This window comes from Hermetia illucens, chromosome 1 (genome assembly GCF_905115235.1).
Source record: "Hermetia illucens chromosome 1, iHerIll2.2.curated.20191125, whole genome shotgun sequence".
NCBI classification, from domain to species: Eukaryota; Metazoa; Arthropoda; class Insecta; order Diptera; family Stratiomyidae; genus Hermetia; species Hermetia illucens.
In genome coordinates, this window is record NC_051849.1 from 163074532 (window position 1) to 163098173 (window position 23642).

The 23642-nt window shown below is 38.8% G+C and overlaps 1 protein-coding gene across 3 annotated transcripts in view; it reads left to right on the forward strand.

Moving 5' to 3' along the window:
- Positions 1-23642, forward strand: part of LOC119660763 (ATP-binding cassette sub-family G member 1) — a 221887-nt gene that overhangs the window by 162349 nt on the left and 35896 nt on the right. For all 3 annotated transcript variants that reach the window (XM_038069546.1, XM_038069531.1, XM_038069536.1), the window contains exon 8: positions 1109-1311. In XM_038069546.1, the coding sequence (XP_037925474.1) occupies positions 1109-1311 (203 nt within the window). The remainder of the gene's footprint in view (positions 1-1108; positions 1312-23642) is intronic.

The following is a 23642-nucleotide window of genomic DNA, read 5'->3' on the forward strand; positions in this document are numbered from 1 at the left end:
ATACCATATTTATTACTACCATATTTGTTAAAAATTTACTGAGAACCCCATTCAGTTCATCCTAGAATCATCAAGTTGCAGTAATAAAGGTTGTAATATGGGGCATAATACTGCGAAGTTTGGTGGGAATTACACTGTTACTAACAAAGATGTAATAAGTTAAATTAAATTACTAAATTTCAATATCGCACTAAAGTGAACAGTCTGACATGGTAAATGCATATATATTTATTACGAGCTACGTGCAAATGCAATAGTTCTGCACTAAATTGTTCTTAGACCTGAATTGATTTTCGACTGGTTTTCTGACTATTCAATTTCTCCCGGGTTGTGAGCAGTACAATGGCAATCTCATCTGTGTATATATATTGATACGACTTTTATATGTACTGATGTTGTAGCTTTTGATATGAATGCAGAGACGATTGCTGTAAACTAAAAATAACTGATCGCTTCGTCTCTCCCTTTACATCAATGAAAACCTTTCTCTATGCCCTCCTTTAAGGAATCTTCGCAATGTTCATACGAGTCTTTGTAGAAAGCTCCAGCCATATAATTTTCTTCTTAAAATTTCACTGGCAATGAAAGGGCTAGGATAGAAAAGGGAAAAGTCTGATAGTGCACTCTGACCATGAGGTCGTGTCTTATCGGTCTGTGACAAATGCATTCATACCATCGAATGGAAGGTATTTCGACTATCTTTACCAAGTTTGGATATCAGCATTTGGTTGGAAGAAAGCAGGACTTTTCTCTCGAAATTTGAAGAAATGACCACTAGTTACACGAAAATCCCCGATTTTATTAACCGCCAATATTTAGGTCCGAAGGTGGATTTCAAAAAATCCTTCCCCAGAAGGCAACCGGGCCCTCATTCTACTTGGATTCAATTTTTTTGTGATAGCTATTGACTCAGGTACGACTCGGTATTAGCAATAACCTCTCGAGTAAACTTTGAACACGCATGCATAAATAAATAAACATATTATTAGTTTTTAAGAATGGTGCGATACAAAGTATTTTTACATACATATATATAAACGCAGGCCAATCTATATTAGATGATATTTCAGACACATCTCTCAATCTATTATTTTTCTTTTCTTTACAGACCAAATCGAATTGGGAACAATAACAACGAAAGAGAAAAAAGTGGTTGATTTAAAACGTTTAAAATCAGGCGGAAAAGCTGTTGCAGAGTTCCTTGCCGAAGGTAAAAACTTGAAGGAGAGGCATCAAGTCGAATCAGCTTCGTTCATAATGCAGTATGTGATTTTATTGCAACGAATACTAATGTGTTCGTCGAGGAATTACGTAAGTATTATGTGTATTAGAAATATTTTCCTCATTTTTCTACATGAACCACTTCGCAAGAGGAAATAAGGAAGTCTAAGGTAGAAAAACAAGATTCGCTTTCCGGAATGGTGTATCTACATAGTTCGGATCGCCGGCTCATGTTTGCTTGCACATACATATATTTATGGTGTAATTTATACGGTAGACCTAGCGTTTAGGCCGGCTTGCAACAGTTCATATGAAATTCTTCAATAACTATTGCAATATTAAAACTTTACTCATTTACGATATGTTCACACCTTTCATCTGTGAACAATTGTTTGCAAATCCATGTCCAATACGTATGTACACTTTCAGCAATACTCTTTCAATAAAATATCCCACTCGCTTTCGACGGGGTGTCGCTAACAATTCAAAGAAGTAATTGCATGGAGAAATGTTTTCTCTTTTACAATGTTACACATACTTGTATCTTGCTACGATACTTTGTTGAGCGGAAAATATCTTTCTTAAATCGTTACCTTTCCTGATAATAATGATAGAAGGAAAACAATTCCGGAAAAATTGATCCTCAATTACGCAGAAAGCTTCTTTACGTAGTATTGAAAAATTCCACAGAAATTGTGTTTCTTTCTGATGCGCTAATGGATAATGGATCTGTGGGATATGCAAAGAATGAGCTTACTGCACTTGATTTGATTAATAATGACACGAAGGTAATCGTGCGCCGCCAGCGTGTGTGTCATTGATTTCAGGTCAAGACCACAACGTCTACTCCTTACTACCTCAAGGTCTTGATTGCAGTTTACATAGCCCCATAGGCTATGGTGTGTTAAATTAAATTGTATATTATCGCCCTCTGGAAAATAAGTTTAATTGCTCACGAAAACATAAGTTTTGCTTTTCATTCAATATGTTGTAGAAGCTCAACTGACTTTTCATGGTACGCTCGCTCATACATTAGATACCTACGTTCTCGTTATGAATTGTTCTTCTTCTGATTTCGGGTGGAATTTTTTCAAGGATAACATTTATCTTACATCATTAGAGAGGAATTTTGACAACTTAATTTAAGTGCAAAGCTCAAAGAATCTCGCTGCAACTTAGGGTCTCAATCACAGGTTACTTGAAACTCAGAGGAGAGCAGACTTTCGAAAAATCTCGCTACAGATGGTTTCCTTTTTTCTGTTGCTAGTTAAGTCCTGCGCAGCCCATCATTGGCAACCACTTAACGAGTATATGGTTATTGGCAAGAGGATATCGTAATGAAGCAGTTCTAATAAGCTTAGCCAGGGCTGAAATACTTTGTTAAGGATTGAGGGATGCTAAGTCTTTGCCCCTGCCCTAGTACAAAACCTTCGTTTATATTTTTTGATCCCTGAGTGCTAAACTCGAAACGAGGGATCCGTGGACCAAAACAAAGGAGGGAGTGGGTTTACATTTGGTCAGGTCCGACATCAAGTGCATGCAGATTTAGGATCCCTCAATTCTTAATAAAAACGGTCGTAATAAATTATTATAATTTGGCAGCTTATGAATCGATCTATACCATTTTTTTCTTCTGCCCTTCTGAAAGTTCTCCCAAGATTACTAAATAATATAGCTAACGCATTATATCGCGTTATAAGTTTATATTTATTGTATTTGCCATTGTTTTAGCCTGATTTGCTGGTGTTTCGAGTTCAAGGTTGCTTTGGTAGTTTCAATGACAAACTCCCGATGTCTATATATTTGAGCCCCCAACAATTTTGGAATGCATGCAAAGGGCGGTAATCTAGGATTGTTAAATTTCTTAATTTTCAAGGTGAGCTATAGCAGGAAAAGTCAGATATCGCAGAGGCAGCTAATTTCGATTCCTATTTCGCTACCAAATAATTAAACGATCCGATTTATGTTGCTGATTGGACTTAAATAACTAGTTTGGTTTAGTGGGGGGGGGGGGGGGGGGGGGGGGGGGGGAGCCGCAGCTCCAAGCATTCAGGCCTTTGTTAGGCGCATTGCACTATCCTCGGAAAACGCCTATTCAATAATTTCCCTCCCTATGGTATTCGCAGGCTTCATTCTCGGTCTCCACGTTAAAACTGCTACTAGGGTTTTCATGTCCCATTTCAAAAGGACAACAAAAATGCCGCTCTAACGGCTCCGGGTACTTTCACAAGAATTTCGCGTGCCGGTAAAAGATCAAACTTCTACACTCACCTGTTTGAGCTCTTGCAACTTCACCTTTCAGAGTAGACTTGACAGTGGATGTCCGGATACCAAAAGCTGGTTCTGATTCCACCATTGTGGATCCAGACCCTTGGCGAACCGGTCTGCTAGCTTTCTCATTACCAGCGATCTTTGAGTGCCCACATGTTTTGTTTAGTCGGCCAAGTTTCAGCAGCAACTGGTGGCACACCAGCTGGCTTACTATACTATTGTTGTTTGGTGGTGCTAACGCTGCCTTAATGTCGGAACAGATTCGAATGTCAGATTTTATCCAAACATTCTTCCGCTGCCAATGAAATGTCATATCTCTCCGCCTAGAATATGGCTGCCATTTTTCCGAAGGGTCGAGGCAATTCCATAATCGGATTTCGTGAGAGAACCCCCTGCGCCCGATTCGTCTTCCGTGACTGACCTGTTGGTGAAGATTATTAGGTTTTGACTCCCAAAAGATTCGTGGCCATTTATCGACCATTCTTCCCTTTTGATGATTACGACAGAGTGTGTTCTTTTAAAGATGAATCTGGAAACCACATGATCCGCCGGAATCAGAGCTACCGAATCTGCGTCAGGGAGTTTCTAGATGGACCCATGAACATATGATTGCCAATAGTATCGAGTCAATATACGTTGTTGGTTGCTTTCGATTCAACTTCCAAATGAAGGGGAGGCAGATTTAAGATAGCTTCGAGTGCCACGGTGGGCGTCGGAGCCTCTCAGTCTGCTTTAGTAGCTTCCTTCTGTTAGTAAAGTTCAGTCTCGATAACCGGTCGATGCTTGCATTCATCAAAATGGGCTTTATGTACATATCCAAATGATCTGTTTGGTGAAAGTCCCCAGATCTTTCCTATCGTAGTTCTACAGTCCCAGAGAAATCTACAGGGTTGTTGTTGATTATTGTTCCTGGATGTGGTGCTTCCAGGTTAACTTGGAATCGGCATGTATTACTGAAAACTTGACTGCTTGTAGCAGCTGCATTTTCGCCACAGCCGACATTCATACTGAACATAACTAGTCCAGTCTTCCTAGCGTTCATCGTGAGTCCATTCCGGAGCCGCCAATTGTGGATTACATGCAGAGTTGCATCTAAACGGTCACATACTGTGTCCACAAACTTCCCGATAATTATTACGACTGGATCGTTCGTAAGTGTTTGGGTGAATACCTTTGTGTCCTTTCCGTTACCAAGAGCCAAGACAGAGGAGAGAGCAACGTTCTCTGTGGGCAGTCCCTAAAACATCCTGCCTGAATAGATTTCTGACCAATTCTACTCTATCTTGCCGCGTCACAAATCACCGCAAATGAAACATTATCTAAGGCACTTAGAAATGCACGTACCACTTATGAATCGATCTAGACTAGATAAGTCGCAATACTGGAAGCTGGATGCTTCGGGTATAAAGGTTTTGTGTTCATCTTGTGTGAGAAATTCCCTAGTCATATACTATTATTAACTTTATTTAAGTAGATATCGGGATATCATGTATTTTAGGGCCTAGATTTCGTATGGATACACCATTGTGATTTTTTCAAGATTTTTGGATGGATTCTGAGGACATGGAGCATACATTTTGAGCCCTAACTCGCCTATGTTTCACCCGTTATTACAAATGAGCTTCAAAGAGTACTAATTGAGCCCGCTCATTTGATACCCCACACGACCATACCAACTAATACCAACAAATTTACACCCCCTTTCACATGTATATATATAGATCACACCAGTTAATTGAAACATAAACACACAGGCATTCACGATTTACCAGAGCGAGAATGATGCCATCCGGACCCGCAGACTTGTATCTATGGAACGAATTAAATGCCCATTTTTCTCGCTCCAGTGATACTACTTTACAGCCCAGATCACAGTCTCTCTGTTCATGCTCTGTATGCATCTGTCGGCCCCGAGATGAGATTTTGGATGCTGCCAAGGAAGTGCACTTGAAGGAAATGGTTTGTAGTTTCTTCATCGCTTTCTGTGCATCTTCTGCTCTGTAAACGTAGATAGCCCAGCTCCTGGCTACGTTTTTCGACAAGGATTCGCTTCAGCTCTGAGATTGTCTTAAGAGAGTTTAGCTCTTTGCAAAAGCGCCTCCATGATGATCATTTAGCCGGCCTTATGCCCTTCTTTAGAGCCTTTTCATACCGATTCCAGCCAGCGGCTAAATCAGACTACAGAGCACGACTGAGAAGTGCCCTTGTCGTTCTCCTCTGTTTCGCGAATCCGGGTTCCACCATGGCATTTTACCCTTCGCCCGTCTTGAGCGGACAGCTTTCTTCGTGGTGGATTCATGCCCATTACGAAATCTGTGTACTTGTGATGCTAGAGTGTGTTATCGTTTAATTCTCTCCTTTAGTCGACAAGGGCCACAATGTCTCACCTGACTAAGTTAAAGAAAGTGGGTTCATTGCCCAAACTCAGGATCTGTAGATCAGTTCCGACCAGATAATCTAATAGTCTCGATTCTCTTCCGTTGAAGTTGGAACTTCCCCGGCATATGTGATGACATATTGGATAGCTGTAATAAATGTTCCACTGGGAACTTCTTTTGCGCCATAGGGGAAATATACAGAGCACCATAGAATCTCCTTATCTTCCTTTTGACTTTTTATGGTTAATTAGTCGTTGTGATATCGCCATCACATAGGTCGTTAACCAAATTAGCCTGGATGTCTTTTGAGGAGCACAGGAGGGGAATCTATCACTTCCATTGGCATACAACAGGTCAGCATGTCGGAAGTTTAGAGCCAGGACTACCTCACCAACAACCCATGGCTTTTTGAGGGGGTATATAAATGTCTTATAGCTATTGATCTGACGACTGATAAGTGCAGCCGACGCTTTACAATGCTACAAATTTATTTGAGAAATATGACGCCTCATCTACGCTTCAGATGTACGTCCTCTTCAATACTTTTACGAGCCGATACTTGAATGTGACAGTCCCACACCCGTAGTTCGGTTCGGAAACGCCGATAATAAGGATCTTTCCTGGCTTATTGGGTCTATCCTGCTGTGCTGCCTAGTAGCATCCAAGTGAAGGTATTGATGTTGTTCTGGTTGCTCCAAAACGTCAGCTCCATTACGTTCTTCTTCTGGAAGCACTTTTTGAATGATGGCAGCTTATAGACCCTTTTCAGGGTTAGTCGCGCACCCTTCCACACATCGCTGCGGGAAGAGCAGCACTGCCTCAGCCACTCGTTCCTGTTTTCGTCAATAAAGTTTAGCCTTAACATGTTAACGGTATATACCTACTGGCTCAAAGCGAAGCTTGATGCCTTTTAATTTGGATAATTGATTCTCGGTTAGGTATTCCAAAGCATATAAATACCCGCAGTGACAATCAATTCGCTGCAATATATCTGTATGTGTATACGCTTTGTAGATAGAAATCCAGGTATTAACCTAGAAATGGATTTCCTTCAGTTAACCACAATTATCTGCGAACTGTTCCGTTATAAATTTCTTGTAAGAAACTATTTCTTTTAAAGATGAATCTGGAAACCACATGATCCGCCGGAATCAGAGCTACCGAATCTGCGTCAGGGAGTTTCTAGATGGACCCATGAACATATGATTGCCAATAGTATCGAGTCAATATACGTTGTTGGTTGCTTTCGATTCAACTTCCAAATGAAGGGGAGGCAGATTTAAGATAGCTTCGAGTGCCACGGTGGGCGTCGGAGCCTCTCAGTCTGCTTTAGTAGCTTCCTTCTGTTAGTAAAGTTCAGTCTCGATAACCGGTCGATGCTTGCATTCATCAAAATGGGCTTTATGTACATATCCAAATGATCTGTTTGGTGAAAGTCCCCAGATCTTTCCTATCGTAGTTCTACAGTCCCAGAGAAATCTACAGGGTTGTTGTTGATTATTGTTCCTGGATGTGGTGCTTCCAGGTTAACTTGGAATCGGCATGTATTACTGAAAACTTGACTGCTTGTAGCAGCTGCATTTTCGCCACAGCCGACATTCATACTGAACATAACTAGTCCAGTCTTCCTAGCGTTCATCGTGAGTCCATTCCGGAGCCGCCAATTGTGGATTACATGCAGAGTTGCATCTAAACGGTCACATACTGTGTCCACAAACTTCCCGATAATTATTACGACTGGATCGTTCGTAAGTGTTTGGGTGAATACCTTTGTGTCCTTTCCGTTACCAAGAGCCAAGACAGAGGAGAGAGCAACGTTCTCTGTGGGCAGTCCCTAAAACATCCTGCCTGAATAGATTTCTGACCAATTCTACTCTATCTTGCCGCGTCACAAATCACCGCAAATGAAACATTATCTAAGGCACTTAGAAATGCACGTACCACTTATGAATCGATCTAGACTAGATAAGTCGCAATACTGGAAGCTGGATGCTTCGGGTATAAAGGTTTTGTGTTCATCTTGTGTGAGAAATTCCCTAGTCATATACTATTATTAACTTTATTTAAGTAGATATCGGGATATCATGTATTTTAGGGCCTAGATTTCGTATGGATACACCATTGTGATTTTTTCAAGATTTTTGGATGGATTCTGAGGACATGGAGCATACATTTTGAGCCCTAACTCGCCTATGTTTCACCCGTTATTACAAATGAGCTTCAAAGAGTACTAATTGAGCCCGCTCATTTGATACCCCACACGACCATACCAACTAATACCAACAAATTTACACCCCCTTTCACATGTATATATATAGATCACACCAGTTAATTGAAACATAAACACACAGGCATTCACGATTTACCAGAGCGAGAATGATGCCATCCGGACCCGCAGACTTGTATCTATGGAACGAATTAAATGCCCATTTTTCTCGCTCCAGTGATACTACTTTACAGCCCAGATCACAGTCTCTCTGTTCATGCTCTGTATGCATCTGTCGGCCCCGAGATGAGATTTTGGATGCTGCCAAGGAAGTGCACTTGAAGGAAATGGTTTGTAGTTTCTTCATCGCTTTCTGTGCATCTTCTGCTCTGTAAACGTAGATAGCCCAGCTCCTGGCTACGTTTTTCGACAAGGATTCGCTTCAGCTCTGAGATTGTCTTAAGAGAGTTTAGCTCTTTGCAAAAGCGCCTCCATGATGATCATTTAGCCGGCCTTATGCCCTTCTTTAGAGCCTTTTCATACCGATTCCAGCCAGCGGCTAAATCAGACTACAGAGCACGACTGAGAAGTGCCCTTGTCGTTCTCCTCTGTTTCGCGAATCCGGGTTCCACCATGGCATTTTACCCTTCGCCCGTCTTGAGCGGACAGCTTTCTTCGTGGTGGATTCATGCCCATTACGAAATCTGTGTACTTGTGATGCTAGAGTGTGTTATCGTTTAATTCTCTCCTTTAGTCGACAAGGGCCACAATGTCTCACCTGACTAAGTTAAAGAAAGTGGGTTCATTGCCCAAACTCAGGATCTGTAGATCAGTTCCGACCAGATAATCTAATAGTCTCGATTCTCTTCCGTTGAAGTTGGAACTTCCCCGGCATATGTGATGACATATTGGATAGCTGTAATAAATGTTCCACTGGGAACTTCTTTTGCGCCATAGGGGAAATATACAGAGCACCATAGAATCTCCTTATCTTCCTTTTGACTTTTTATGGTTAATTAGTCGTTGTGATATCGCCATCACATAGGTCGTTAACCAAATTAGCCTGGATGTCTTTTGAGGAGCACAGGAGGGGAATCTATCACTTCCATTGGCATACAACAGGTCAGCATGTCGGAAGTTTAGAGCCAGGACTACCTCACCAACAACCCATGGCTTTTTGAGGGGGTATATAAATGTCTTATAGCTATTGATCTGACGACTGATAAGTGCAGCCGACGCTTTACAATGCTACAAATTTATTTGAGAAATATGACGCCTCATCTACGCTTCAGATGTACGTCCTCTTCAATACTTTTACGAGCCGATACTTGAATGTGACAGTCCCACACCCGTAGTTCGGTTCGGAAACGCCGATAATAAGGATCTTTCCTGGCTTATTGGGTCTATCCTGCTGTGCTGCCTAGTAGCATCCAAGTGAAGGTATTGATGTTGTTCTGGTTGCTCCAAAACGTCAGCTCCATTACGTTCTTCTTCTGGAAGCACTTTTTGAATGATGGCAGCTTATAGACCCTTTTCAGGGTTAGTCGCGCACCCTTCCACACATCGCTGCGGGAAGAGCAGCACTGCCTCAGCCACTCGTTCCTGTTTTCGTCAATAAAGTTTAGCCTTAACATGTTAACGGTATATACCTACTGGCTCAAAGCGAAGCTTGATGCCTTTTAATTTGGATAATTGATTCTCGGTTAGGTATTCCAAAGCATATAAATACCCGCAGTGACAATCAATTCGCTGCAATATATCTGTATGTGTATACGCTTTGTAGATAGAAATCCAGGTATTAACCTAGAAATGGATTTCCTTCAGTTAACCACAATTATCTGCGAACTGTTCCGTTATAAATTTCTTGTAAGAAACTATTTTTACAATTTCCGCAGTCATGAGTTCATGCAAAATTGGTCTAAGAGAAATATTTATTCCATCTTCTTCTAAAATAATTTTTTCTTCTGTCTTTTTTGGTCGAATCTAACGTTTATTTAGCTTAGGTTAAAAGGAGCCAAATTTTATCCAAAAAAGTAAACAATTTATCTTTATGTTTCTGTGAGATCCGAAACGGTTAACTAATACACTTTAAATGATGCATCACCCTCCAAAAAGCTTGTGCAGGGTCATTGCCATCGGTAAATTGCAGCATCATTAAGCGGACCTGTTTCGAATTGCTCACCTGTTCGATGAACTCTAGCCGTTATCAACTTTTCTTTTTCCATGCCAACTATTATCAGCTTAGCAACACAAAATCGCGCTGGAAGTAGAATACTGGCGCCTAGGTGATCTCACTGGACTACACTATTGGCAATATAACATTATATACTACATTACCAGCAAAAGTAAAGTAAGGTTTAGGGCGGTTCCAAACGAGATAAAGTAACTAAATGATGGAATACATACTAAAGAAGAGAAAGTAAATTTTTGAAGTTATTTTGAAATAAAATGACGATAAGGAAGTAAATTTTTATTATTACCAATAAACAGAATTTATGACAAAGTGATTATTGGATAGAGAAAGGGTATTCTACCCAATTAAATAAATATTCCAGATGACTCTGGAGGAAGTCGGTATAAAGGCAGAGGTCCTTCCAGAGCCGTGAGACTAGACGTGAGAGCTCAAGGGCGCGACATTATGGCAAGTAAAATCTAAATTCCAAAAGCCGAAACCAACCATTCCAAAATTTATTAATTTCGGAGATTGTGACAAAATGGGGTCGATAGTTTGGGTGCTTAAGCAGTAGATGAACGCTACTTCAGCATTGATTAGAGGGGATCACTATCTATTTCGCTAATACTATACTTAGAAGTTACTTTGGTAAAAAAATGGCGTCAGTTTGTGTTAAGTTTAATGGGGGCTCCTCATACATGTGAATGGAGGGTACAACATTTTTTTTCACAGAATTTGACCACGTGGGGTATCAATTAGCACTATTCCAAACTGGTTCCATATTTGATATCGAGTGAAACATAGGGCTCAAAATATGACCATCAGAAAGTGTAACAGGGCTCGTTCTCTGAACCTATTTAACCGAAAAATCTGAAAAAAATCACATTAATGCAACTCTACGAAATCTAGGTCTCAAAATACATCTGGCTTCGATATCTACACAAATAAAGTTAATAATAGTATATATCCACTTTTTAGAAATTTACCCGGCAACCCCCGTTATGTCCATCCCAGATCTACAAAATGGTATATGTACAAATGGCAGGGGTGTAAGGGATAACATAATGCACAATTTGGTTAAGTTTGAAGAAAATCCAACCATTATTAACAAAGTTATAGGGGGTGAAACTTTGCCATTTTTGAGAATTTCGTGCACTCTATAACCTGTATGACGTCTTAAAATAGTTATCGTTCCGATGCTTGTAGTTCTTCTAAATAAAAATAAAACTAGGTAGCTTTCTCCTACTACAATATATTTTTTAATAGTTAGTAAATATTTATTTATTTCGAGAGCTACTTACTCTCTTCCTCAATACTTAACCTAGTAAATCAGTGGGAAGTTTTTTCTGATTTTTAAATAAAACAAATTAAAGGTCTGTAGGGATAGATTATAAAAAGTTGTTTAAATGTTAAAGATTACGGATCTTTAACATTTAAACATTGGGTACACATTCTAAAAGGTAAAAAGAAAAACGTGAAAAGGTCCACACAGGTAGGGATGATCTTATAACTTTTGGGTTGATGGCCATCAATTATCAATAGTTAATGGGTGGTGCGGTCCCTATGTTTGTCAGCGAGTTTTTTAATTAGCCTCGATTCACTCCATCTGTGTTCATCAATTTTGCCGCATCCTTTCGCAATATTTTCAAGCTCTCCCATGCGTTCAAGGTGTGTGACTTGTTCACTTATCGTACCACCTCCAGATTTGGCCTGGTCACAGAATGACCCTCCTCGATGACGTGCAGAACGCACCGTGTTGGCTCCTCGTCTTTCTCCCTTCTCTACTTCCTTTAGGTGTTCTTGGAACCTGGTCGTGATGAGGCGTTTTGTTTGGCCAATGTAGATCATCTCGCAATCATTGCATTTGATTTTGTAAATGCCGCTTTTTTCCTCTTCCGTTAAAGGGTCCTTTTCGCTCCCTAATTGTCTTTTAAGGGTTGCGTCTCTGCTTGATCCGACCACTTTTATATTGTATTTTCTTAGGAAGGATTTTATTCTATAAAAGTCTTTGGATAATGGTATGCTCACCCATTTTGTATCAGCTAGAGTGTTTTCTTGCTCGAACAATGTTGAATGTTGGTTCTTCCATATCTGGTCTTGCTTTCTCTTAATCCCATTCTTGATTGCTGCATCAAGTATGAACATCCTTTCTTTATGAAAGCCATCCTTGTTTAGGGGGTATGTGCAGAGATGGTGTACCATTGAATTGTAGGCAGCCATTTTTAAGGTTTTGTGTAAAAACAAAACCTTATTAAAATCGGTTTACTGTCTGTCTGCCTGTCCGGGGGACGGTTATAGCGATTGACAACAAATTTGGTAGAAAGGTGGGAACTGTGAACGCTCACGCATACAGTGAATTACATCCTTTTACGTCGAATTTAAGGGGGGGTCCCCATACATGCAAAAGGGGGATGTAAAATTTTTTTTCATCAAATATAGTCATGTGGGGTATCAAATTAAAGGTCTCGATTAGTACTTTTCGAAGCCGATCTTAGTTTTGACATTCGTTGGAAAGGTGGGGAGCGCGGGGGGTTGAAAGTGATCACTTCTTTAAGGGGGCCATTCTCAGAAACTACCAAACCGCAAAATCTGAAAAAAATCAGGAGGCTGCCACTATATGGTGCCTCGGCTCCGAAATACCTTCCATGCCGATATCTGTTTAAATAAGGTTAATAGTAGTATATTACTACAATTTTTTGTAATTGGCTAGAAACCCCCCTTAAGTTCATCCTAGTACCATGAAACTTTTCAGTGATATAGGCGATATTATAAAGCATGATATTACCAAGTTTGGTGGAAATCGCACTATTACTAACAAAGTTATAATACCTCAAATTTGTTGCTTCTTTGAAAATTGAAGACTATGAATGTCAATATCACCCGAAAGTGGATACTCTCACATAATATATGGATATATTACGTGCTACGTACTAAGAAATACACAAAACCTTTCGTACCTGAAGCGTCCAGCTTCCGGTTTCCCGACTTGTTTGTGTTGCGGTATGAGCCGAAGTTGCTGGTGTCGTTCTTTGGGTTGCCGGTGGCTTCCTGTATATCTCGAATTCGAGCTTCCCGCTATTGTTTGTTACCCGTAGGCCCAAAAATGATAGAGATTCATGTTCTTCCTTTTCTATTGTGAATTGGATCTTCGGGTGTATCCTATTGATTTCTGTTAACGTGTTGTCGACCTTGTGCTTTTCCACTATGGCAAATATATCATCGACATATCTGAATCAAATCTTCGGCATTACCCTCTTTTCTTCAATGATTGATTCCACGTACGCCATAAACATTTCTGTCAACAGTGGTGACATTTGGTTGCCCATAGAGACTCCTGCTGTGGTTTTATAGAATTTCCCACGAAATGTGAAATAATTTTCACCCATACATAGTAACGCCAATTTAATGTATGTTCTCACTTTGGCCCTCCAATCTATTGTGTTGTTCAATTTATTCAGCCAAACTTCTAGTTGGTGAATAGCTGGTTTCATCATGGAACAAGGATTTAACATCGAATGATACCATCATTTCGTTTGTGTTTATGTGCCCTGCTTCTTGTAACCTGTTGGCGAGTTCACTCGTGTTTCTTATTGCGTGTTTGCTCAATGTGTTTCCCAGCGCTGAAAATTCTTGGACTAACCCATTTTGCAATTTTGAAAGTCGGTGAATTGGAGTCGGCGATTATTTCACGCATTTAGTGTTCTTCTTTATGTATCTTGGGCTGGCATCTGATGCGTGGTAATGATGGATTTGGCATTCTTAATTTAGTTATATCTTTGAAGATCGTACTGGCTTCTTTGAGGGCTCGATCTACGCGTTTGATGGACTGGGGCGTCGGGTAGAAAATTTGAAGCAACTTGGAAAACATGGAATGTATACGTGAAACTCTTTTTCGAATTCATTCACGGCTTGATATTAAAAAGGTTTTTGTTTTAAGGATCTCGCCGCATTTTTACCGTTGAGTATCTGGAAGTCAACTCCACCCTTACCAAATCATGATAACTTAGAAATTGAAGAAGCAATATATTCTGCACGTCCAGTTGTGTAAGATGTAGCACAAGTTGACGACAATAAACACTCGCAATTAGTTACAGTCCATTGGAATAAGGTAGAAATAGGAGCGAACATTCACCACGAATTTTGTCTGATCGTTCTAGCAACTTTCGAAACAGTGTATGATAGTTTTGAAAATTATCTTAAAAATTGGACAACATAAAATCTCAGACAAAATAAAATCCAAGAGAGTTGGGGATCTCTACATTTGACCGTCCACTCACCTCTAAATCAATATCAAACTTAGGTTATTCCAAGCAATGTACAATGTGGCTTTTTTGGCACTTTTTCATTGGTTATTTTGGGAACTTTCCATCAGCAGATTTTGAATCAAATCTGACAAGACTTAAAACTTACGACTGGTAAGCGGTCCATGCTGATTTCATCCTTCCTTAATTCACTGCTAATATTATTTTTAGTATCAAACTAAGTCTTTAGAAGAGTATGGCTCGCAATGCTATCTTCGCAGTTCATTCGGCGTTGTCCAGAACTCGAGGGAGAGTTTCTCATATCATTGAGATGCAGATAGAAAAAGGTAAAATTGAACTAAAAGGCGATGGACTAAAAGGTGCTCCCAGCAACTACTTTAGTGTTGGTTTTAATTTATTAGAACCCACACTATTTTCTCTGAAAGATATTGTTATCTTTTAATGCAACGCCCCTCGATTATGTTTTATTTTGCAAATCAAAATAATTCATTGCCGACTTATCTGCCATGCACACGCAAGTTTTATTATGATGACATTGATCGATCCAAAGGGCAATTTGCTGAGTAAATTGGGACAATAGTGTTCGTCACTTTGTTTGTAATTCTGTTTTGATGCATTTGCTTGAAAAAGTAACATTCAAATACTAGAATTGAAGAGAGTTCTATGTATGTATGTAGATATACGTAAATGTTAATTATTGACTGCCACATCTATCCAAAGCTTCTATATATTAGAGCTGATCAATTTGTAATGATTTCTACATTCTACAAACAAGTAAGTTGGTAGTGAGATTAGAAATGATTATTCAATTAACAAATAAAAAAATATTGTTAAAAGAGCACATTTATTATAATAGTTTTAGGAATTAGTTCATTGAGAATTGTCGTAAAGTATTGAACTTAAATGGCACTCCACGATGGGCAGGAAGGGCTAAACGACTCTGTGCTGAGTCGACTAAATGCAAAGACTATATGGGATTGACGACCAAAGCAGAAAAACTATCCCAAAAACCTAAAACAGATGGCAAAATTGACCATGAAGTTCCGCCCGCAAATACTAAAGCTCCATCTAAGTGTTTCGTAGTCACGTGCTTACATTCCATGAATGAGGGGGGGTTCTTTGAACACTTCGACCCCTCACGTGTTATTGTACAAAAATTCACGTTTTCTTTTTACTAATGCGTGGCTCCCCACCGGATTCTGAAAATTCAAGAACACGCGAGCTAAATTGGAAAGTGAAAATAAAAAAATAACGGCTCGACCACGCGCGTAAAACTGCGGATCCCGAGTGCTGCGATCAAAAGGGAAGATCCACGACCGATGACATCCTCAATAGATGCTTCTCCTGCTTCAGATGTACGGTGAGGCGTGACCTTCGAGCCATTGTATTGGAGGATGCCCCTTTGTTAGCGCGAGCTTTACTGATCAAAGAGGAAGAGTGGAAGAGGAAGTTGTCAAATTAAAGAAACTAATTCATTTTAAAATATATTCTTAATCATAAACATAAAAAAATATTAAAAGAAAAAATAATCATTAATCAATCAAAATACCCCATCCAGAGCTCTGTTTGGCTACATAGTGTCGTTTTACGCATTTCCTATTTCACCTTATAAATAAGCTCAAAGTTGCTTTTTCGTTTGTTAGGAATTCTAAGGAAAAATGAAGGATTAAAGGAAACGTATGTTAGCGTAACATCCTATACATCAATTTACCATTCCTTGATGCACTCGTTGTTCTTCTCCACGTCCTGTCGATGTCGTCTCGCTTGGAAAAAAAAACCTCTGGCCGCTTAAAAGATATGCATACAGGCGTCAGATATTCGCAGCAAGCGATAACTTCTTTGTTTTTAATGTTTGTTTGATTCCTTGATATTTGCTTTCTAGGAATGTTATAACGAAATGTTGTAATGATATGAGTGGAGATAGGAGATCAAGTCGATCATCCTGAGTGGCCGATAACGACCTAGAGGGCAGAGCTATCCCAAAAAGCTAAACAAATTGGCAAAATTTGACCGTGAAGGTCCGCCTACAAAGATTGAAGCTCTATCAAAGTGCTCGGTCGACACGTTCTTGCACGCCTCTGTGCTAGCCAGGCTCGGGAATGTGGGGGGGTCCTTTGAACGCTTTGATCCCTCACGCTTCATTGCTTAAAACAACGTGCCTTTTCCGATGCGTGGGTCCGCACCGGATTTTAAATTCGATTTTAAGTAGGATTTCGCGACGGCCTATCGAATGAAAACCAGAACGCGAGCTAAATTGGAAAATAAAAAAAAACCGGTTCGACCGCGCGCGTGGAGCCGTAATTCTCCGGACCCGAGTGCCGCGATCAAGGAGGGGAAGATCCACGCCGGATCGCCGTCTCGATTGCCATCTCTTCCGCCTCAGATCTTGTACGAGGCGCGGCCTCTGAGGTTCCCACCTTTCCTCGACATCCTCCGGCCAGTGATTCGTTTGTCCCTTTCATATGAATTCCGCGGGAGTAAGGAGGAACTAAGGGGAGGAAGTCCTCAAACTACTTCAGATTATTCACACTTCATTGTTTATCCAATTCTTTAACATTAATCATAACAAACAAAAATGAAAATAAAAATAAGCAATTGGTCAAATTCAAAGAAGAAAATAAAAAAAAAATGAAAAAAATAAATACAAAAAAAATAAAAAGAAAATAAAGAAAAGAAAATCAAAACAATGACTCACCCAGGTCGTCACGCCGAGCTCGGTTGGCGGCTGGTGTACAAAGTCTAAAAAACCAAAATTTTATCAGGAATATGATTAAATTATTTACATGCATATATCAATAACACTTAGTGCAAGTTATGCAAGTAGCAGCTTTGGCCGTTGTGCATGCTCTGTGTCCTTTGACGTTAACAGTGATAATATACACGAAATATTGAATGCATAAAAATCTGATCGCTATTTATGTCACAGGACATCATCAATATCTAACGCCCTAATTTTTACTCTTGTGTAATGTGCTTGTGTAATTTTAGATTTATTCTAATTTATATTTCAAACATTTCCCGTTAGAGCATTAACGAAAGAGTAAAATCCACTTAAATATTAATTCTGTTAGTTTCCTACTTCCACCTTAATGCAATTTCAAATTAAGCTTAAACCCAGGTTTCTTTCACTCACTTTCTTATTTCTTTTTCTGTTTATAATCCAATTAACCTTCAATATATTATATTCTTTTATCGAAACAAAGCACTTCACTTTTCGTGTTCAAAACTTCACTTCCTTTGTCGCTTCGTCTCCTCCACTCCAAAAGAAAAGACTCCCTTCTTGCTCTTCCTCCGTTGCTCCTCCAATCTTTCCACTTCCTCGTTTTCTTTTCCCCGACTTCTCCCAGTCTTTTCACCTTCTTGCTCCTTCAACCTGTCCACCTACTCTCTTTCTTTTCTCCAACCTCTCCAAGTCTTTCCTCTTCTTGTTGCTCCTTCAACCTGTCCACCTCCTCCAACGCCAAATCCAAAACCCCCAGTTATTTTTCCGCGCACCGTTTCCCTCACCAAGCAACACTCTCCTCCTTCTCTCTTCGTGCACCGCTTCTATTCCCGCTACATAGCCTTTCTCACTCGCTAGGCAATGTTGCGGCAACATGCGCATGCGCCTGCGGATGCGGCAAATCATTCGCCTCTTGTCAAGATCAATTCGCTCGAATGCATTCAATAATGTGCAATCTGCGGCGAACATTAAGGCAATTGCACACTATTAAATGCATTGTTTAAGCAAATTAATTAAGAAAGAGCCGAATGAAATTCCGCTCCTGTCGCGCAGCCGCGGTCACTACAATGTATATAACGAAAACTCTTGTTCGAAAATTCCCATATTTACTATTAGTAGTATTACGATCGGAAGTACGTAATCTTTGCTTTCTTATACTCCGAAAATAAAGCTGATAGCATCCATGGGGTTCCTTCTGCATATCCCAAAAGAATCCAAGCGCTCGTATTGGTTAACTATTTATGCGAACTTCTGTATAACACCTTCACGAATTGTTTGCCACCAATCTTTTGCGGATGGGTAGCACTGAATGGGTTCAACCAACACACCCAAAATTATCGTGCAATATTTCTTTTTGAGCTGATATTTTAAAAATGAAAATGATCTCAGCTTCCAATCACTCAAAATGTTGCCATAATCGGTGCAATTTTGACTGAAAAACTTAATACTGAGCCAACAACAAACAATTAATATGAAGGAAGTAAACTTCTGGTCCAGGCTCGATAAAAAAACTTCTTTTTCTCCTAAAAGGAAAAACGATCTCTCGTGCTGCGTCTTGCTGATCAGCTGCCATACTCATCAACCGGTCCCGGTAATTCAAACTTTTGCTAGAAAAAGCAAGAACAACAACAAATTGCATTACAAGCGGCATGCACATTCGTGGTCGTGCCGAGGTAGTTGAGAAGCTGAAGCATGTTAAATTAGACTCTATGAAATTCTAGTTTCTTTCATTATAGCAAATTAAAATCGAAGATATAGAGGGAATATTGCATATTATTGAAGGCATTCTCTTATCAGACTAACTTTGGAAAAGGCAAAAGAAATACTACGAATGCCCAAAAGCTGCGGACACTGCATAATAAGTAGAATCATCCTCTCCAAAGAAAAATGAGGAGGTAGATTTCGAAGAAAGAAGTATTCGAACCTCTTCACATTTAAACAACTTTCTTTTTGTGCTAAAATTAAAAAGTTGTCTAAGACTTGAAGGAGTGCAGTCCATTGAAGACTTTTCCTTGCTTCCTCCGTGGAGAATCATCCACCCGAGAATACATTTTGAACAAGATGCTTGTCAGAGCTTAATCGTTCTCTGCTTTGATTTTGTGGGTGCCAATGCTATGTTGGATAGCAAAAGTTCAAAGCTGTAATTTTTTGTAACTTTCAACCTTAATATATCCAAATAGTTATTTTTTATTCACTAAATTGCAGCTGATTGTTGCCTAATAAGCGTGGTCAATGCTATCAAGCTTAAAGGTAAAGTCATGTGTCTGATGCACCTATATATAATATGAAATATGCTTCAGTAAGCTTTTCACCGCCTTGATCAATTAACAGGTTGGGACCAAGGAGTATGCCTTAGTCCGTTACTTAAATTTCTATAAATTTAATGCAAAAGGGTCATCAAATCAAGTCGAGCTAATAGCTATAAAATTTGTCTTTTTTAAGACACTTGAAGGCTTGACATCGTCTGACACTTTTAACTTTATTGCAAATAATCTGCAATGTATTCGACGCAAATTACTTTCCAACTGTTCATCATGCTATCTACTTAATTATCATTAATTATCAGTAAAATGTTGCTGAACATATTACCTGGGCATCTTCATAGAGGCAAATATGGCGCAAGTCTATTTAGTTTTCTTATACACCTAGGTAAGCATACATATTTGCCCTTTTAATTTATGAAACTTATTTGAAAAACAAAGATTTATCATATTGGCTTCACCCAAAATATGATGTAATTTCTTTGTATTTACATAAAGCTAGCAAAAAATAACATGTGCCGCATGTACTTATATACACGGAAGTTCTTGATGACATGAAATCATGTTTGAAATTTAATAGGAATCTGTTAATTAATTGCAACAATATATCATTAAGAACCAACTACCTTAACTCCCAACCAGTTTCATTTAGTGTCCTAAGGAAGCGGCGCGTGGACGTATAAATTAATTTTAACGAATTTTTAAAAGGCGCTGTAATTATTGTCCAATAAAGTTACTTATATTGTTGCTTAGGTCATGTGAAAATGTGGTCGTGTGGCTTCAGTAACCAGAAGACATCATTTTAATGAAGTGCAAATAACATTCGATTTTCAGACGCGTGTTAAGAAATATGGGAATCTCTGTTTTATTACTATTGTTTGGAAGGGATAAGATAGTCGAAGATAATAAAAACTTATGATAATTAGCTCCAAAGTTTATGACGATTATATTCAGAAGTTCATTAGGACTATATTCCCACGACCTCAATACTTTAGCTCTAGTTTTGAAGGGTGTTATCGCGGAAGAAGTCAAAAAAATTTAAAGATGGAAACTTACAAACTTAGTCAATTGGTACTGAAATTATTCATAAGTAAGAAAATTATTATAAGTACCATACTATTTGAAATTGAAAGAGGTTAATAATTGCAAAATTCATATTCAAGGTTTTCTAGGATCAGCGTTGTATATTATTAAGGACTCTAGTCCAGCAAAACTAAACTAAACAGAAGGCGTACCAACTGTCGATAAAAATGCAAAGAGATAACACAGAATAATGATGTTTCTAAGTGATATTCAATTAGATAGTCCATATGCTCTATATTATCCATGCTTCATATCCTGTATGACGGTTCTACATACTAATGGGTTGATTAATAGTCGCCACCATAAGATATTTTATTTTTCAACGAGGAGTCGACTTTCAATAGGAAATATGGGAAAGTGTTGTAGTCAACCGGATATAGTACATTTCCTAAAATTATTTACATTTAATCATTTAAAACTATATCAAACATGCAAACTACTTCAAGAAGGTGTGAATACTGTGTTATTTTTCCACTAGATTCTATTGTTTAATAATGCCACGACTATTTAATTTGAGGATCAACGGCTTGATCTGCCTGGATAATACTCGTTGGCTTTGATCCTCAAAAGAAATAGGGGTCGTACTAATTTTGTTTTATTTTTGGATGTTCGGTTATAAAAATATGAAAGCATAACAAGGCTTTTGTATAGTAAAATCCAGGGAGTTTACAGGAATTAACCGTCTAGAGTGTTGACCGGTATCAGTGTATTATCAATGAAAGTTCCCGTTTCATGTTTTAATATTAGCAAATTGTAGAAAAAATAGTCGATAAAACGCTTCGATGTATTCGGATAATAATATATTCGACACGAGCGAGTTGTTGTGTGCATATTAAGTATTTGTTCCACGAAAAAGAATGAAATCCCAATCCCAATCCCAAGAATCCCAATATAAAATTTAATGGTCACGTGGTTCTAATTAGCATAAAATTAAATTTGTACTTATAATAAAAGCAAACTTGCTTTTTATCTAAATCATGTTTTTACGAAAAATGGAAAGCTTATATAAACAAATTAATATTATTCACAACACAATTATGATTTGTAATTCACCAATATAGGCCAGTGAACTTAAACTTGCTGCAAACTTTAGTAACATTTTTTGCGGACCTTTTTAGGTAACTCGAACAATTGAAATTTACGAAATGTAGTAGCAGGGCTACATAGCTTAAGCAAAAAATATTGAATGGGCCGGGCATTAGTTTTTCTCGTTGCCTTGTTGTTATTTGGTTAACCGATGTGAATATCATCACTCAAATGTACTGAATTTCTTTAACGTATCATTTCATAAAGCGTTAAGTATTATAAAAGAAATTCTAGAAGCTATAGACATGAAATTTTACACGTTTCTTCAGTGAATCCTTAAAATGAAAATTTCATGATTAGAAAAAGTAAACAAACCGAAAAGCGAAAGTTCGACGCTTCAAGTATGAAAGGTTTTGTGTACTTCTTGTATAAGTATATTTAAGTGCAGAATATTTAGCATGTCAACCTACTCAATTTAGTGTGATATGGATATTTAGTTTTTTTGGGTTGCAGTGACTTCACACGGAGGAGACAATTTGAACTATTGTAGCTTTGTCAGTAATATTGAAATTTTGACTAAACATAGAGATGTCATGCTTCAACTTTAGTCTATATTATCGCATTTTTATGACTCTAGGATAAACTTAAGGGGGTTTTCTAGTACAAAACGTAGAAATATACTATTATTAACTTGATTTGAGTAGATATCAGTATGGAGGGTGTTTTAGGGCTGGATGGCGCATAGTGTAGTCGTTTTTAAAGGACCCGTTTTCAGAAACTACCCAGCTCAAAAATTTGGAAATGGTACGGTTGTCCACGCGCGTGGTATCTAGCCCTCAAACCGATATCTATTTAAATAAAATTAATGATATATATTTTTTCAGAAATGGACTGGGAGCGTCTGTTAGCTTTATCCTAGAATCATCAAGTTTTTCAGTAATACAGGCTGTGTAACAGAGCATGATACTACCAGCATTGGTCGAAATGGAACCATTACTAACAGAGTTATAATAGGTCAAATTTGCTGCTCTGTGCAAATTTATTGCATTCTAAGACTTTGATATTACTAAAGTGAATGACCTGAGAAAACAAATGCATAAACATTACGAGCTAGGTACAAATGCCCTTTTAAATATCCTTACGTAAGAAATGTACAACGCCTTTCATACTTGAAGCGTTCAGCTTCCGGTTTTCCCGACTTGTTTAATTATTGCTTTGCACTGCGTCGCGAGTTCAGGTGACTATCAACTGATCAAACAGTCTAGGAAAGCATAAAGTGAACTGGCTTGGTTCAGTTTTATGACAACATGTATAGATACCCGTTCTTCCTTCATAAGGCATAGTGTAAGCCGCTAAACACGTACTATTGCCATCATCAAGTCCCATTTCTGCACCACTTTGGCAAAGGGTTGGCATCGCTCTTCAGAAAAACTCCAAAAGTATTTTAGACTGAATCGATGAAAAAGATTAGACGTGGAATTAAGTTTTCCCTGTGGAAGGCGACGATTAATTAACAATAAAACTATATACTTGCACCTTCAAGGAAATAAATCAGAGCCCCGGTGCACAGCGACCGTAAAACAAAATTTAATTTGAAACGATACATAAGCAACAGTTCACAAAACTCTAGAAAAAGATCAATTTCTGAAAGAAATTCTGGAGGCGCTGTTGAGGATGTGGGGAAGGGGAGGCGTGTGAATCCCACCGTATTTAGCTCTTTTTAGGAAAAACAGGCACAATCACTGCCTAGAACTGAACGATTTAAATACCTCGGGTCAATGCCATCACCCAATGGACAACTTCGTTATGAAATTGCTTCACGCATTAACGCAACTTTGTGATTGACGTATCAACGAACGTCTAAAATCTAATATATAAATAAATAATATCTAAAATTTACCGCAATGTCTTCCATCCTATCGTTTTCTATGGTTCTGAGTGTTGGCCTACGATAAAAGACAATGAACGGCGTCTTGCGGTAATGGAGACGAAGATGTTGCGTTGGACTAGTGGCGTGACACATTTTGATCACATCCGAA